The sequence below is a fragment of the Misgurnus anguillicaudatus genome, chromosome 13, assembly GCF_027580225.2.
Source record: "Misgurnus anguillicaudatus chromosome 13, ASM2758022v2, whole genome shotgun sequence".
NCBI classification, from domain to species: domain Eukaryota; kingdom Metazoa; phylum Chordata; class Actinopteri; order Cypriniformes; family Cobitidae; genus Misgurnus; species Misgurnus anguillicaudatus.
Window position 1 is genome coordinate 3,663,730 of NC_073349.2, and position 17,249 is coordinate 3,680,978.

A 17,249-nucleotide genomic window follows, 5' to 3' on the forward strand; every position below is an offset into this window, starting at 1 on the left:
TACCATTGAATGAATCGGGCTAAGCTAAATGCTATTGAAGTGTCGCAGCGCGCTCCAGCGCTTACGTGCACGCACACAGATGATTCAAACAACGTTTACAGTTTTTTCCAATTGCTAACACACAATTTTGCAAACTAGTCTGGTTTTATCAAAAAACTTAACACAATTTACAAAACCACACACCCTAATAGCAAAATACCACATATATCCTGCAAAATGAAGCACTCCAACCTAAACTACATACAACATTATCAAAATCAAACTTTGACACAAATTGGAACACACTTCATTCATATTACCAGATTTTTGTCTAACCAACTACACACAGTTGGGCATAATGAAAAGTGCACTTTTCTTTAGTATGCTTTGCCATAATACTAAAATACTGTATGTATTAGATTGTTCACATGCACAAAAATATTTGCAGATACACACACATGATGTTGAATTTTTTTTATTTTTCACCAAACAAGTCACAACGCCTCGTCCACATCACAGGCAATATTCCCTTGCCAGACATCGAGGGAAGAAGCACCTTGAGCGCCTTATCCATCCCTAAATTGCACCAACATCAATCCCATCACATGCCTCTTCCATAGCCTGCAAAAGATTCATGCGCACAAAGGGCTGCTGGTTATATACCTTCCATATAACTCTTCTATGGGGTTCAAAAATGACGAGTATGGTGGGAGGTATTGCACGATAAATGTTTGGTAGTCAGCAAACCAGTTTTGGACTGGAGCTACACGATGAAAGCTCACGTTGTGCCATACTACAACATACCGGTTTCTTTGGTCTACATCATTCATACACTCTGATGGTATGAGAATGTTGTGGAGTCTTTCTAGAAATGTGAGAATATGGGCTGTGTTGTATGGTCCAAGGTTGGCACGACGGTGGAGGACACCATTCATATTGGAGATGGCAGCACACATTGTGATGTTCCCACCACGTTAGCCAGGAACATCTATAATGGCTCTGTGGCCAATGACGTTCCGGTGGTCTTTTCTAGTGCTTACATCCTGATTGAAGTGTTAACAATTAACCATTCAGGTGTTTGGGCAGGTGGCACATATATTGGCCATTTAGCTCGTGTAGTGTCATTTTGAATGGTAGTGTTTTGAAAAGGCAAACATGTGACTTTATGTCAGATTGTTGTGTCTTGTGCAGGGAACCGTGTTCAGTGCATTTACAAAGTGCCATTGTAAATTGCAAAATGTGTGTAAAGCAGAAAATGTGTTTAGACTTTTGGAGACTTGAGAAGAGGTGTTGCTCTCTGTGTGTCAGTTTAAATAGTTGTGCTGTTCATGTCATTTTAGTGTGTTAGCAATTGGAAAAAAACTGTAATATTGAAAATGAGTAGACTATTCCTTTAACTTTAGTATAACAATAGGTACATTCACAGTGTGAGGCATTTTAATGTCAGTAATGAGACACAGAATAGAATTTATATTTACCGTTTGAGGAAAAGGAGTGAAACACTTGCAGAAACATTTGCACAAATCAAAGTAACTTTTTAAATAGAAAACGTAGTTATGCAAACAGAAATCGCCCATTCAGTGTTTGCAATCTTATAAATAAGCAAATTATTATTTTTTTAAATACAGCATGAAACAATAAACTCTAAACACACACAGGAATCAGTATTTACTCAGGGGGAAGTATAAACTCCACAAAAGAAGATAACCCAAATGTATTTATTTAAATATATAGGAGTTAACTGTCCAAGGTCACAATTCAAAATAGAAAATATTTAAATAGCTTTATGTACCAAAGAGCAAACCAAAGGTAAGAAAACATTCACAGCCTCCCTCCTCACCAACCAACCATTAAATAATACAGTGCATTCAAATCACTAACAGCTGTTATAAGCAGGGCTGTACGTGCAGTGTTAGCGCCCCCTGGCTGTGGAGCTTCAGCAAGTTGAGAAACTCTTTTGGCATTTCATGAACGCCCGGTTTGGGTCCTACATTGTCGAAATAGTGATGTGTAAGTTCCTGCTGCTCCAGATTAGTGTCAAATGGCCAGAATCCATAAACGTGCACGTGATCACACACCTCTAGTGCCACATTAATTAACATGAACCCGGTGGAGAGACGAACAGGTTTCAGGCCCTGTCTCTTCCAGAAACCATGCAGGTTCTTCAGGTAAATGGAGGAAAAGAAGACCATCTGTTGTTGAGGTCTGATTGGCTGGAGCACTTTGAATGAATTGACGCATAGCTCAGTGTTGGATGCATATACAAAGGGTGAACTGATGATTGACGAGTTACCATAGACACTCACACGCTCCAATAATGGACCTGGATTAGACATAAAATTTTTATAGCTGTAGAGAAACACAAAAGAGACACATTCACAATCATCTTAAACAATAGTTTATCTGCTTGTCAATTACATGATTCGCCTGAATCCAGAATGTCTTTTTTAACACCCGTGTAAAAATTCCCAGCCGAATTACCCACTGTCATGTGGTAATTTTATGCCATTTTAATCCACATATGAGTTTATTAATTATACAACAGAATTCCATATACATATAAACCAAGTCTACAGGTCATGTGAGTTTATTTAACCAGATGAGCAGAGCATTAATCTAGGTGTATAGAATTATAAACACACACATTCACCACAAATGTATCTTCATCCAAATGCATGAGTTTTATCGTGGAGGCATGCAAATGTATGTTTGCAGACATCCTCATGAGAAACAATTACCATTTGAATAAAGTTGCTACAATGAAAGTGAAATTTGTACAAATAGGGCATTTTACTGACTGACTAAATAACCTTTTCATTGCCATAATGGACTCTGGTCCTATGAATTATTTGAAAATAATGCACACCGGTCCGCATTACCACCTTGGTTGTGCATTATTTTCAACAGCCCGTTGAAACTATTTGCTACATAATAAATATCTTTTCATGTTTAACTACCGAAATCATAAGTGACTGTAGACAAATGTTCTGTAAACGTGATGCATTTTACAGTGAAGATGACAGGGGATTTTACCTTTACATTTCAAGACCTGAAAGTTCAAAGGGCCTGATTGTTTTTCTTGGTATTTCAATTAGGGCCCAAGCACCAAGGTCCAGATAGGTGCGAAAGCAACTAATCGGGCCAGTTGGGCCTTTAACATGAGTAAAAACTCTTAAAAATTGGCACGCACATCAGGCTGGAGAATTTGGAGGGTGTCGCCTTCATAAAGTTTCGAGTGACCTCCAACTGTAGACAGGCGTTTTTGTTATGCATCTTTACAGAGAACAAATAAACGCTCCACCCTGTGAATTATCATTAGTAACTGCTGTTATTGGATTCTCACCGTGCGAGCTGACTAGGATTAACGGTGATTAAATCAGTCTTTAGCCCTACATCACTGTCATTAATGGGAGCCATGTTAAACCTGCAGAAACAGAAAAAGACAGAAGATTAAAGGAATGCTACAATTTCCACAAAATATAATTTCGGTGTATATTTACTAGCCTCTAAACTGACTTGACTTACAGATTTGATGGAATTACACTATGTTTATGGTACTTTGGCATTATTTTTCGTACAGGTATATTGTATTTTCTTTAATTGTTTGAAATAAATAAAGTGCTCTGTTCCCCCTATTAAAGAGTATTTCTTGCTAGACAAGAAATATACCAGAGAACATGTCTAGCTCATAACAGCACAAACTACTGCAAATTTACTGACTGTTCACACGCTCTTATGTGCAATGTGTTAATATTGTGAAGGGTCAAGCCCTGACAGACCTAGAAACAAAATTCATTTTTCCACCTAACATCTGGGCACATCTAGAGTCGAAAGCATCGTTTTTGGACAATACCTCAAAAGCTGGTGGATCTGACTTGAAGACCTATCATGTGCTATTATGACAAATTCAGCATACGATTCACCTACGGAGACTTGACCACTGAATGGCAGAGGATAGATGTAGGCTAGGGTGCATCGAAAATCACAATTCTTGAATTTTGATATGGCTGGGTGCTAAAAGTGTTCTATTATATGTAGAAACAACACATGCAAAATATTTTTCCAGTACATGATGATTGTGCCACCGCAGATCTGTTTTTGTTGGATAAAGAGGTTAACAGTGCTCCATGGTCGCCATGGAGATCTGAGGTAAACAACACTACAGCTCAAGAAAACTGAGCTGATCTTTCTGTTTGAGGTGATCTTTCTGTGTTGGGTATGTATTATTAAATATTACTATCATACCAGTTGTATCATCTTACAGTGGTGGTTGGAGATGCAGAGTGGCTGAAACTGCAGGCCATTGCGTCAAACACCGGCCATCTCACAGCAACCTGCATTGCCATACAGCTCTCACTGGGCCGACCACTGCTTTGGTCTGGGTGTCGGAACCACTTTGGTGAGGTCCTCCTGAACCAGGTTTTCACAGACCTGAAGGAGGAGTCATCACGCTCACGAGAGATTACCTTGTTCACATGTCTGAGAGAGAAATGGAACCTGTTACCACAAGAATCCAGCAGCCAACGGTCCCGCTACATTCTTGGCAACACCGAGCAACCACTCCTGGGCAATTTACGTGCGCAAAAGAAGTCACTGACCACAAGCGAGGTGATTACTATGGGTTTTTGTGCAGCTGTGTCTTGTGTCTCTGGATAGCAGACTACAGTGACCTTCCAATGACCGGGAGCACTCCACAAGGCACGATGGATGCACTATAAAAAATTTCTGTAGAAATTACAGTATTACTGGATATTACTGGCAACTATTACTGCCAGTAACTTACTGTAGATTTTACATTTGTTATTTACTGGCAACTGGTTTGTTCAAAGTTAAATGAACATGAAACATTTTCAGTCTTTATCTTCTACAGTAAGTTACTGGCAACCAGCTGCATAATTACAGCAAATTTTTACAGTGTGGTTGACCAATGCTGCGTTCAAAAAAGTGAGGTCAATGTACGTGCAATGAATGTCCAACTTTTTCACAGTGGCAAGGAAGGAGCAGCATCTGCAAAATGTGCTGTAGGCAGTTGAACATGAACGTAACCAACAGCCAAACCTTTCGCCGCTGCAAACTCAAGTGACGTCACTCTTGGGTGGCAGGTGGGGAGACATATCTAGGGAGAGACGCACTGGCTAGGCTCAGAGTTCAGGTTCCATTTCCTCTCTCTTTCTCCCTGGTGATGTTGCTCAGTGAATCAGACTATGGCACAGACTAAGCAATTAAGTTTGAAGTTAAGCAGCCATATCACCCTGTAGCCCAAGACAGCTTGCCCACTGAAGCTAAGCAGGGCTGAGCCTGGTCAGTACTTGGATGGGAGACCACCTGGGAAAACCAGGTTGCTGCTGGTAGTGGTGTTAGTGAGACCAGCAGGGGGTGCTCACCCTGTGGTCTGTGTGGGTCCTAATGCCCCAGTATAGTGACGGGGACACTATACTGTCAAAAAAGCACCGTCCTTCGGATGAGACGTTAAACCGAGGTCCTGACTCTCTGTGGTCATTAAAAATCCCAGGATGTCCTTCGAAAAAGAGTAGGGGTGTGCCCCGGCATCCTGGCCAAACTTGCCCATTGGCCTACTAATCATCCCCTCATACTAATTGGCTATATTACTCTGTCTCCTCTCCACTAATAAGCTGGTGTGTGGTGAGCGTTCTGGCGCAATATGGCTGCCGTCGCATCATCCAGGTGGATGCTGCACATTGGTGGTGGTTGAGGAGTTTCCCCCATTCATATGTAAAGCGCTTTGAGCACTGGAAAAGCGCTATATAAATGTAACGAATTAATTATATATATATATAATTTTATTATATAAAGTTAGTGTCAGCTCTTACCATTAGGCCTTGTTAGTTGCCAGTAAGTTAGCCACTATTACTCTAAAAACAAACTAAAAGTGGTTCACTGGCTCGTAATCATAGGGGAACCATTTTAAGTGCCATATAACACCTATGTAGCACCTGTGTAGCACCTGTATAGAACCATATTGTGATATATAGAACCATATGTGGTGCTATAGTGGTGCTATATGACCCCCGTATGGCACTAAATAGCACTATATAGCACTATGGCACAGACTAAGCAATTAAGTTTGAAGTTAAGCAGCCATATCACCCTGTAGCCCAAGACAGCTTGCCCACTGAAGCTAAGCAGGGCTGAGCCTGGTCAGTACTTGGATGGGAGACCACCTGGGAAAACCAGGTTGCTGCTGGTAGTGGTGTTAGTGAGACCAGCAGGGGGTGCTCACCCTGTGGTCTGTGTGGGTCCTAATGCCCCAGTATAGTGACGGGGACACTATACTGTCAAAAAAGCACCGTCCTTCGGATGAGACGTTAAACCGAGGTCCTGACTCTCTGTGGTCATTAAAAATCCCAGGATGTCCTTCGAAAAAGAGTAGGGGTGTGCCCCGGCATCCTGGACAAACTTGCCCATTGGCCTACTAATCATCCCCTCATTCTAATTGGCTATATTACTCTGTCTCCTCTCCACTAATAAGCTGGTGTGTGGTGAGCGTTCTGGCGCAATATGGCTGCCGTCGCATCATCCAGGTGGATGCTGCACATTGGTGGTGGTTGAGGAGTTTCCCCCATTCATATGTAAAGCGCTTTGAGCACTGGAAAAGCGCTATATAAATGTAACGAATTAATTATATATATATATAATTTTATTATATAAAGTTAGTGTCAGCTCTTACCATTAGGCCTTGTTAGTTGCCAGTAAGTTAGCCACTATTACTCTAAAAACAAACTAAAAGTGGTTCACTGGCTCGTAATCATAGGGGAACCATTTTAAGTGCCATATAACACCTATGTAGCACCTGTGTAGCACCTGTATAGAACCATATTGTGATATATAGAACCATATGTGGTGCTATAGTGGTGCTATATGACCCCCGTATGGCACTAAATAGCACTATATAGCACTAAAAATGGTTCCCCTATAATTACGAGCTAAGAACCACTTTTAGTATTTTAAAATACATCAGTGCCCTTTGTTTTGCCTCAAAATGCACACAAGTAATGTTTTTAGTAAGGCATGTTTGTTAAAAATAAACAATAAGGCCTAGTCCTGGTTTAAGCTAATCCCTGTCCGGGAAACCACCCCAGCATGTGTGTCCGACATCCATCACTGCTTCACAAAATTCAGGGTAAGGCCACTTGAACATGTCCCATTGACTTCCATTTATTTTGTATATAGGACAATTGAATAGAGAATCTTCAAATTTTCATAGCCAAAGTTCATGTGTTGGGTGGCACCACTAAATCTCAATGCAATTCCTCAAAACTTTGCAAAAGTCATTTTTATGTTAAGTGGAACAAAATGCAATGCCAGCTAAATTGATATTTTTAATTAAAATTTCCCTTTTAAATTGATGCACCCTAATTTAGGCATTGTCACTGGCTGCACAATCTCAGTGATCTTGTTTTCCGCTGCAATTAACTTTTATTAAATCAGTGGAGAAAATGTGTCGAGGCGCAGTGTTGCCAAGTGACATCTAGCAGGTGCCTATAAAAGCATTCATGGATGTGTGTAGTAATGCAGGACTGTAAATAACCATTTATCAGGTGATGAATATCATTACTGCTAATAACAGATGTATTTTGGTGAATAGAAAATCTATCTTCATTGATGATTGGTGGAAGATGCTTGGAGTGTTAATTGAGAATAATTTCATATGTTGTAAATAATTTGTTGTTGTTGGTTACATTTTACATTTACAAATGTAATTTTTGTAAAACTCCTCCACGTTTTGTAGTGTTTAAATATAATTTTTTCAAAATATTTGAAGATTTTAAAAAGTATGAAAAGTCACAAAGCAAGATATTTATGTACCTTAATACAGGATTTTGAATTGGAAATGTGAAATCCCCCTACTACGTTGTTTATTTTGGATGTATTTTTTCTCTTTTCATTTTATTTACACTAGTCAACATTTGAAGTGGATCAAAACCTTTTCTAAAAGTTTTCTTTAAACCAATATCCAATACCCATTCTTGTTTAGGACAAATTTGATGAATGTTTTTGATCCACTTCAAATGTTGACTACTATATTTATTTATTTATTTTTTTACTTAATATGTACAGAAGATGAATGTAAATTTAGTGTATGTTAGTGTAGGCAATAATGCGTTCCTCTAATTAAGAAAAAAAAGAATATCATTACTGCTTGGCTAAAATGCTGAAAATGTTACTGTTGGAGTCCACTACACAACATGAAATAAATGCAGTGGTGTCAAAAGTATTCATATTCATTACTCAAGTAGAAGTATAGATACTAGGGTTTAAAAAGACTTTTGTAGAAGTTGAAGTATCAACTCAAGCCCTTTACTCAAGTAAAAGTGAAAAAGTACTGGTTTCAAAACTACTTAAAGTATAAAAGTAAAAGTAATGTAAGGAAAAAAATGTCATTATGGAAAAAAGCCTAGGCCGCGCCACAGGGGCCTTTTGTGCACTACCCTATCTCCTCTAAAAAACGTTTCTAAAGGCCATAATAACTAAAGTGTTATATTAAAATGTTAATGTTAAAAAATGTGGGATGCACTCGGGCCAGGGGTATGCAATGTCCGTCCTGGAGTGCCGATGTCCTGCAAATTTTAGCTCCAACCCTTATAAAACCTGGCTACCTGTAGTTTCAGGTGACTTTTTCAGGGGCTTTTGATTAGACCTGGAACTAAACTCTGCAGGACATCGGAACTCCATGTTGCCTACCCCTGCACTAGGCTATCTGTTTCAACTGCATACGGTATATGCCCATTAAAAATGAACGCATTTTAGTACAATGCAAACAAGTACATTAAAGCAGTGGTTCTCAAACTAGGGGCCGCGAGATGGTGCCAGTCTTATAATAATTTATGAAATACTTTATTATAAATTCTGTGTAATTAAACCTCAGAACAATAAGGCTACTAAACAAAAGCAATACATTGTATAATTTAATATGTTTTGTTTAATTCAAATTTTATGTTTTAGAATGTTTTATGTCATACATTTTCTTTGGGAGGGGGGCTGCGAAGGAATCCACTGTACACAAGGGAGGCCACAAAAAAATGGTTTGTATACCACTGCATTAAAGAACCTTATATGTGTACTAATGAGCATTATATATAAATATTAAGTATTGTAATGGTGCAAAAAGTCAAACTTCAGAGCAGGGCCGCTGTGTGAGGATAGAAATATGCTATTGTTATCATTTATAATTGTATTTTGACAGCAACACTAACTACAATTACACACATATGCAATTATATATTAAAGCCTATATTTCTGCATCTGTACCAGTGTAGCTAATGGACTTCAGCTTAATCTAATGTGACAAAGCTGATCTTACATGTCAGTATATATCCAAGTAATTTTGAAGATTGTCTTTCTTGTAAGTAAATTAAAAGTCAGGTTTAAGGAAACAGCTGATGTCTATTAACAAAGGCAAAAGTTGGTATGTATGGTTATGTGTTTGATTGATTTAACACTCAAGCATTTAGCTAAGTAGGTTTTGTTAATGCAAATAAAATTTAGGACAGTTATTACAAAACAACAGATGTCTTTAGCATATCTTTGCCATGCTTCAAAACGCAACGCAGCACAATGTCATTTAAGTTGAACAACTGAAGTTACATTATATAAATTGGTACATTGTTATGCTATTTAAATCACACAGATGGGTTGGTGTCAGCAGCCAGCTATATATTTACACAGGCTTGTGAATGTGAACTGACCTGAAAGTGATCCGCGAGTTTTATTTCGTACTTTCCATTTGAAGGCAGAATGCCGCGTTCTGTTACTGTACAAACAGATGGCGGATGATATCAAAGCATCGCGAGAGCAAAGTGCTCCGCATGCTTTCTAATCGCTCTCGCGGTTCTTTTATGTTTATCTTTGCAGCGCTATCAAACAAACTTTTGATCATCTGCAGTCAGCTGGGGGGGCGGGGATTGCGTACGGCGGGGATTGCGTACAAACCAAAAGGGTGTCGGAATGGTGTATGTTTATACTTCTCATCCAACCACAATCGCATTCATCCAGATGATGTAATTTATCAAGATAGGTTTTTACGCTGACAAGCCGGAATGTAAAAAAAAGAAAACAAGCAGAAATTAAAAGAAGTAACAAGGCGATTTTTGAAATGTAAGGAGTAGAAAGTACAGATAATTGCGTGAAAATGTAAGGAGTAGAAGTAAAAAGTTGTCTGAAAAATTATTACTCAAGTAAAGTATAGATACCCAAAATATCTACTTAAGTACGGTAACGAAGTATTTGTACTTCGTTACTTGACACCTCTGAATAAATGTACTATGAATCTGTAAATTTGAGTATAATGTGGGTTTATATAAGTAATTAACTAATCAAGGTAATCATTCACACACAAACACCAAAGGTTGCGATAGACTTTTTCAATCTCCATCATTATTTGATGAACAGCGTTGTAAAAATCCCATCATAGTCAATTATTATAATAATTTAATTTTATGTATTAATGATAATAATTGTTTTCTTTCACATGTTCATTTCTCATCATGAACTTACAAGACGAGCATACAGGTCAAAATGTGTTTGTTTATTTGTGTAGAGAACAGATAAACAGAGACCGTACATCAGAAGTCCAGAAACCATGTATTAGAGAAGGGATGTATCAGTTCCGTTTTAGGATAAAAATTCCATCATTCCAACAGTCCAAGAGAGACCACTGGAGAGTTTGTGAAAGTGGTACAGAGGAGAATTCAATGACAAGCAGAACGTGAGATGATTATCCAAGCAGACACATGGATGACAACCCTACAGAAGAGCAGCCTACCTGGCAAGTATAAGACTTGGGGTTACCAACATGGGGTACTCCCTAGGCTGCTCTTGCCTCTGTTAGTTTATGAGATACTTGTATCCACTCTTGAGGGATTGGAAAGGAAGATTAACACCTATTTGAGGAGGTGGTTGAGCGTTCCAAAAAGCTTCTACTCCATTGGCTTGTACAGCACAGATGGCAAGCTGCAGCTTCCAGTGACGTGGTTGAGGGGTATAAAGCAGCAAAGACAACGCAGGCTGCCAGATAGTAAGAGTGAAAGACTAAGTCAAGCAGTCATAATGATCAGCTAACAGAGTACTGAGCTGAGCTAACAGAGGCCGAGACACCAAGGAAGGTTGGTCCCAAACTGATGACCTGCTGCAGCTCCCAAACTGTACAGCTGTGAGATGCAGCCAAGCCCTAGCCTGGCCAGGGAGAAGCGGATTGTGCTTGAATGGAGGAGAGAAGGAGAGGAGAAAGTGATGTCACTGGCTCACAGATTTCGCAAGGGAGAGTACCTGTAGTGTCAGACCCTGTACTAAATATCTTTAACTCATCACTAGAATTAGGATACGTTCCAACATCTTTTAAACTAGCAGTTATTAGACCGCTCATTAAAAAACAAACCTTGACGAGGGAGATATTAATAACTTTAGACCAATCTCAAATCTACCTTTTCTTTCTAAAATATTAGAAAAAGTAGTGGCAAGCCAGCTACGCACATTCTTAGTAAATAATAGTACATATGAAAAGTTCCAATCATGATTCAGGCCCCACCATAACACAGAGACAGCACTGCTTAGAGTTACAAATGACCTCCTTTTATCATCCGATCGTGGTAAAATCTCAATCCTTGTTTTACTAGACCTTAGTTCAGCCTTTGACACAATAGATCACACAATCTTACTCAATAGACTAGAAAACTATGTTGGCATCAGTGGTCAGGTGTTAGCCTGGCTTAGATCGTATCTAACCAATCGCTATCACTTTGTTTATGTAAATGAGGAAGAGTCATATCATACCCGCTTAAATACGGCATACCACAGGGATCAGTTTTAGGCCCTATCCTATTCTCGTTATTCTCGTAGGAGATATTATCAGGAAACATAACATAATTTTTACTGCTATGCGGATGATACACAGCTTTACATATCGTCACATCCTAGCAAAACCCAACAGTTTTCTAAGCTAACAGACTGCATTAGTGATATTAGGGGATGGCACATAACTTTCTTATGCTAAGCTCCAATAAGACAGAGATACTTATTATTGAACCAAATCGCTCCAAACACAATATGTCAGACAAGTTGCGCATAGATGGCTGCACTATGGTAACATCTTCCATGGTTAAGAACTTAGGTGTGATGTTCGACAGCAATCTATCTTTCGATAGTCATATCTCCAACGTCTGCCGCACAGCATTCTTCCATCTTAGTAATATCTCAAAAATACGCACAATGCTGTCTGCATTAGATGCAGAAAAGCTTATCCATGCTTTTATGACCTCTAGAATAGACTATTGTAACTCGTTACTCGGGGGATGTCACGCAAATCAGGTAAACAAGTTATAGCTGGTTCAAAACACCGCCGCAAGAGTGCTTACTCGATCTAAAAAGTATGACCACATAAGTCCAATTCTGGCATCTTTACACTGGCTACCAGTTAAATATTGCATACAATTTAAAATATTACTAATCACCTACATAGCCTTAAATGGTCTAGCACCCTCGTATATTAAAGAATTACTATCAGAAAACAATCCATCACGTACACTGCAATCACAAAATACTGTCCACTTAATTATCACTAGAATATCAAAAGTGTCTAAAGGTGGTAGATCCTTCTCCTACTTAGCCCCTAAGCTCTGGAATGATTTACCAAATGATGTTCGAGTATCAGACACTTTAACACTTTATCAATTTAAATCTAAACGTAGACATTCGTCTTTAACAAAGCATTCACATAAAATGTCCAGTAAATGTACCTATCCCGCAATAGTTCGTTTGTCCAGAACAAAGCATTCACATAACTCATCTAGGTAATATACTTATGCCGCAATAGTTAGCCTGGAACCGAGCTGATTTAAACCACAATACTGTATGACACTTGCATTACATGTGAACGGCCCCTACGCTAATAGGATTCTGTTTCTCTCTCCTTGTCTCGTCCTCAACCCCGAGGACAATGAGACAAACAGACCCAGTTCCTGCTGCCGTGAAGGTCATCACACCACTGATTTACTGACTGTCCTTTAAAGTGATGCCCAGCCGATGCCTGACCAATGACCACCGGTGGAACCAGTTTAATCTGCTTACCTGTTCACATACCCCGATAGTATTTATATATATAATTATATATGTATCTCTCTCAGGGTTTTTTCTCCTCCTAGGAGTTTTCCCCCTGGACTAGCCAGGAGGGTTTTTCTCCTAGGGTTTTTTCATCCCCTGGAGAGTCTGCCACCATTGGCTTAACTTACTTTACTGTATTCGTTACATTATTACTACGCTCGCTTTTCTATGCTTTTTCTACTTCTATTAATGTAAAGCTGCTTTGAAACAATTAACAATTGTGAAAAGCGCTATATAAATAAAATAAAATTGAATTAAAGGTGGGCCAGTTTCAATAACAACATCATATTTAAAATAAATAAATAAAAATAATGTCTTGGATGACATTGGCTTGAGTAAATAATCAGGAGATAGAGTAATTTCTTTTAAAGAGCAAGTATTATCCAATTTATGATTTTAAAGTAAACGATGACGCAAGTAAACGATGATGCAAGTTATCAGATTGTAGGCAACAGTTTACTTCCTGGGCCGGTTGACGGGTCCCAGGAAGTTTTGTGCAGTGCAAAGTAGTGCTTGTTGTTTGTTGTTTCTACGACCAGAAATGCAGACATGGGTTAACGTTTTAGTATCCTTAACTTACCAATCTGTTATGTTCTGCTCAAGCCGCACTGACAAAGTTGATCAATCAGCTTGTTCATCAGCATTTTCTGGATCAGATTCGGTTCGTATTGATAAGGTAGTAAAGATGATATTAACTCCTGTCAGTATTGTATTGGGAGCTAATCTTCAAAACATGGTAAAGAGCGTCACATTTCTGGCTGACGTCAGAGGTATTTAGGCCAATCACAATGTAATGGTAAGCTGTCCAATCGGGAACACAGAGCTTTTCAGATCGATGAGCTTTGTAACAAATCAGAGCGTTTGAGGAAGACAGGGCATAAAGAAGCAACGATAACGTAAGGTCTGTGAAAATAATGTGTTAACCATAAACCACGCGTGCACATTGTATTATACCAAATACACAAAATAACGTTGTTTTTTTTAGCAACAAAATAGGTGCTCTTTAGCTTAAGAGAGATTATACAAATTGCGGCTTGTTCTGTATTTAGTATAGCCCTGAATAAGTTATAAAAACATGCTAACATAGAAGTAACAGATTAATTAAAAAATAACCCACACTTCATTTTTAATACTTTGATGTAACCTGGATGATCAATTACTGTTTTTATATTTTGTGAAAGTTCTTATGTTATGTTATAGATTCTTTAATGACTCAGATCAAACAAGAGGCACAAAACACACATTATCTGCTCTACAGAAGACTTAACACATCATGAGATGTGTCCTTTAATACCTGATAACATAGTCTGCAGTGTCGATCTCTCTTCCACAGCTACTGTTCTTCAGAATCCCTGCATTCCCAACCACAGCACAGTGACCGAGAGTACGTCCACTCCAGGGAAAATCCTTTAAAGACAAAAGTTTACTAGCCTTCGTTATTAAACAAGGCATTATATCCACATGTACATTTTAGATGTGCATAGAAAAGCATATAAAAAGATCTGACGTAGCTTTAAAAGGAAACGGTTTAGCAAATACTAGTACAGTATATACTAGTGATGACAAAAATTAATCAGGAGATAGAAATTAAACAATTTAACAATGAAAATATTTTCAACCCAATGACCTGCAAAGTTTAGGAGGGTTAAATACCTCCAAATTAAAATATTGAATAAAGACATAAAAATGTCACTTCACCTCAGGAAGAATGTTGTGAAGTTCCTCATTTATTTGATATGTCAGTTTTGAGTCCGTCTCATATGTAATATTCTGATTGACAGCCGTGTTCTGCTTTGTGTAGTAAAAAACACCTGTTGCGTTACAACAGGCGCGCAGTCTTACTCTGTAAGAAGAGTGTAAGATGATGTAGAACATGTAAATGTATTTATTTGGATGGGGTATATAGTATTAATGTACAGTTATGTTCAAAATAATAGCAGTGCAACATCAGTAACCAGATAAACCACTGCTATTTGTAGTAATATTTCTGCATTGGAAATTATTTACTTTCAGATGTAGTAGTGTAATAGAAAAACAATAGGGTCATTGGTAATGAAATACAAAATACTTGTTCTGAGTGCTTGACTTATTTAGTGAAAGTGGCAAGATCAAAATAATAGTTAATTGTGAGGGTTTGACAATGAACAAGAGAACCCAAGCGCAGACGATGTCGGGGAAAGTGAACAGTAAACATTTATTAACATGAAACACAAAAAACAAAAGCCCACGAGGGGGCAACTCAACATTAAACATGATATACAAAATACTAACATGACATTACCGACTAGACTTGGATATAAAACTAAACTGAAATCAAACATGAACTCAACAAAGTACGACACGTCGGTACACAATGAACCAGCGCAAGACGAGAGAAAAGAGGAGATTAAATAGGGAAAAACTAAACAAGATAACGAGGGCAACACAGGTGAATGGGATAAACTGATTATGAATAATTAACAAGGAGAACAAGGGGGCGGGGACTAAGAACGAGAAACCAGAGGCACATGACCCAATAAACAAGGCCATGAGCCTCCACATGAAACAAGAGACTGTCAGAACCCTGCCATCACGATAAAACATAAATATAAAACAAGACCTTTATGGCAGAGTCCTGACATTAATTCTGTAGTTTCTTTTTGTTCATTATTAGGAAAGAGGGGAAGCAAATGTTTCAGATTTTTACATGCACCCTCATAATTTGCTTATAATGGGATTTTGGCAATTTTGCGATTATACTTTACATCATGTAAAACTCAATACTTGGATGGCATTTTGATGGGTTTACATTAGCAACAGCTAGTGCAATCACACATGGCCAGACACCTCTTAGACTACTTTTACATTAGTGCATTTCCAAGGGCTCTTTTTAATCACACATAAATGTGTATTCATGCCACAAACACCCAAAACAAGAACATAAGTACTACAATAAACAATTTTACTGTACGTACACACCACCTCAGGCCTCCCGGTCAAGGACCCTTGTCAAAAAGTACGAGGAAGCTTGTTGACGCTATGGCCGCTCTGAAGTCTGTGTCACTATGAAATGTTAAACCCAATACAATGACATTATAAAACTTTTATTATTATTATTATTATTATTACTACTATTATTGTTTGCATCTGTGCAATTGGTTAAATCTGTGTTACAGTGAGCGAATGAAACATGAATCACGGATCAACTACAATAGCTACATATTTTTCCTCCTATGGATTCGTACATTGTGATATTGATGCTTAAATGATACACTATGCAGTCCTACTGGCTACACACAGACACATTTGAATATCTATTAGTAAAATATTATAAATCATCAGCACACACCAACTATACCAGCTATTTTATCCCATGCCTCGTTCTTTTGTAACTGGTCCCTATATGAAAATAAAGTCATATCATAAATGATAGGAAACCCAGCAACAGCGATTTTTCATTTCTCCTCCATTTTCATTTTAATGTCTTGGTAGGAACAAAAGTTTACATCGCATGTTTTTCCGGAATCAGCCGCTATATTCCGATTGGTTGCTGGCGTTTTGTCGCTGCTTGCCGCTGAGCCGTGTCATAGCTCATTACCATAAAGTTGAGCTTCTTTCAACTTGTTCTTCGGGGTGATTACAGTCTTAATAGCTAAAAAAACATTTCATTAAAGGAGACATTTCCCAAGATTTTTTAAGATGTAAAATAAATCTTTGGTGTCCCCAGAATGTGTATGTAAAGTTTAGCTCAAAATACCCCACAGATAATTGATTATAACATGTTAAAATTGCCACTCTGTAAGTGTGAGCAAAAATCTGTTGCTTCTGAATGTGTCCTTTAAAATGCAAATCAGCTGATAACTAATGCAACTAATCGCCATGATGTTGGTTTGTTGAAATTAAAACTAAATTGTATTGTCAATTATTTTCTTTCTCTCTCTCTCTCTCTGCACTAAATGGCAGTGCCTTGGTCAATTTCAATGAGCTATTTTTTCCACATGCTTGCAGACAATGGTTTACCAAAACTAAGTTACTGGGTTGATCTTTTTCACATTTTCTAGGTTGATACAAGCACTGGGGACGCAATTATAGCATTAAACATGAAACAAGTCAGATTTTCATGAGACACCTTTAACCCGCAGAAATGTCCAATCCCATCTGCACTTTTTGAAATT

The 17,249-nt window shown here is 38.2% G+C and overlaps 1 protein-coding gene across 3 annotated transcripts in view; it reads right to left on the reverse strand.

The window, feature by feature from the left end:
* Nucleotides 1-1,683: 1,683 nt before the first annotated feature.
* Nucleotides 1,684-17,249, reverse strand: part of LOC129430434 (alpha-2,8-sialyltransferase 8F) — a 63,999-nt gene continuing 48,433 nt past the window's right edge. For 2 of the 3 annotated variants that reach the window (XM_055187617.2, XM_055187616.2), the window contains exons 4-7: nucleotides 14,794-14,938; nucleotides 14,390-14,502; nucleotides 3,323-3,403; nucleotides 1,684-2,328 (exon numbers count right to left, since the gene is read on the reverse strand). In XM_055187617.2, coding sequence (XP_055043592.2) covers nucleotides 1,866-2,328; nucleotides 3,323-3,403; nucleotides 14,390-14,502; nucleotides 14,794-14,938 — 802 coding nt within the window. In that variant the 3' untranslated portion in view covers nucleotides 1,684-1,865. Of the gene's footprint in view, nucleotides 2,329-3,322; nucleotides 3,404-4,241; nucleotides 4,459-14,389; nucleotides 14,503-14,793; nucleotides 14,939-17,249 lie in introns of those variants that run through there. The other variant, XM_073874855.1, reaches the window with a different exon arrangement.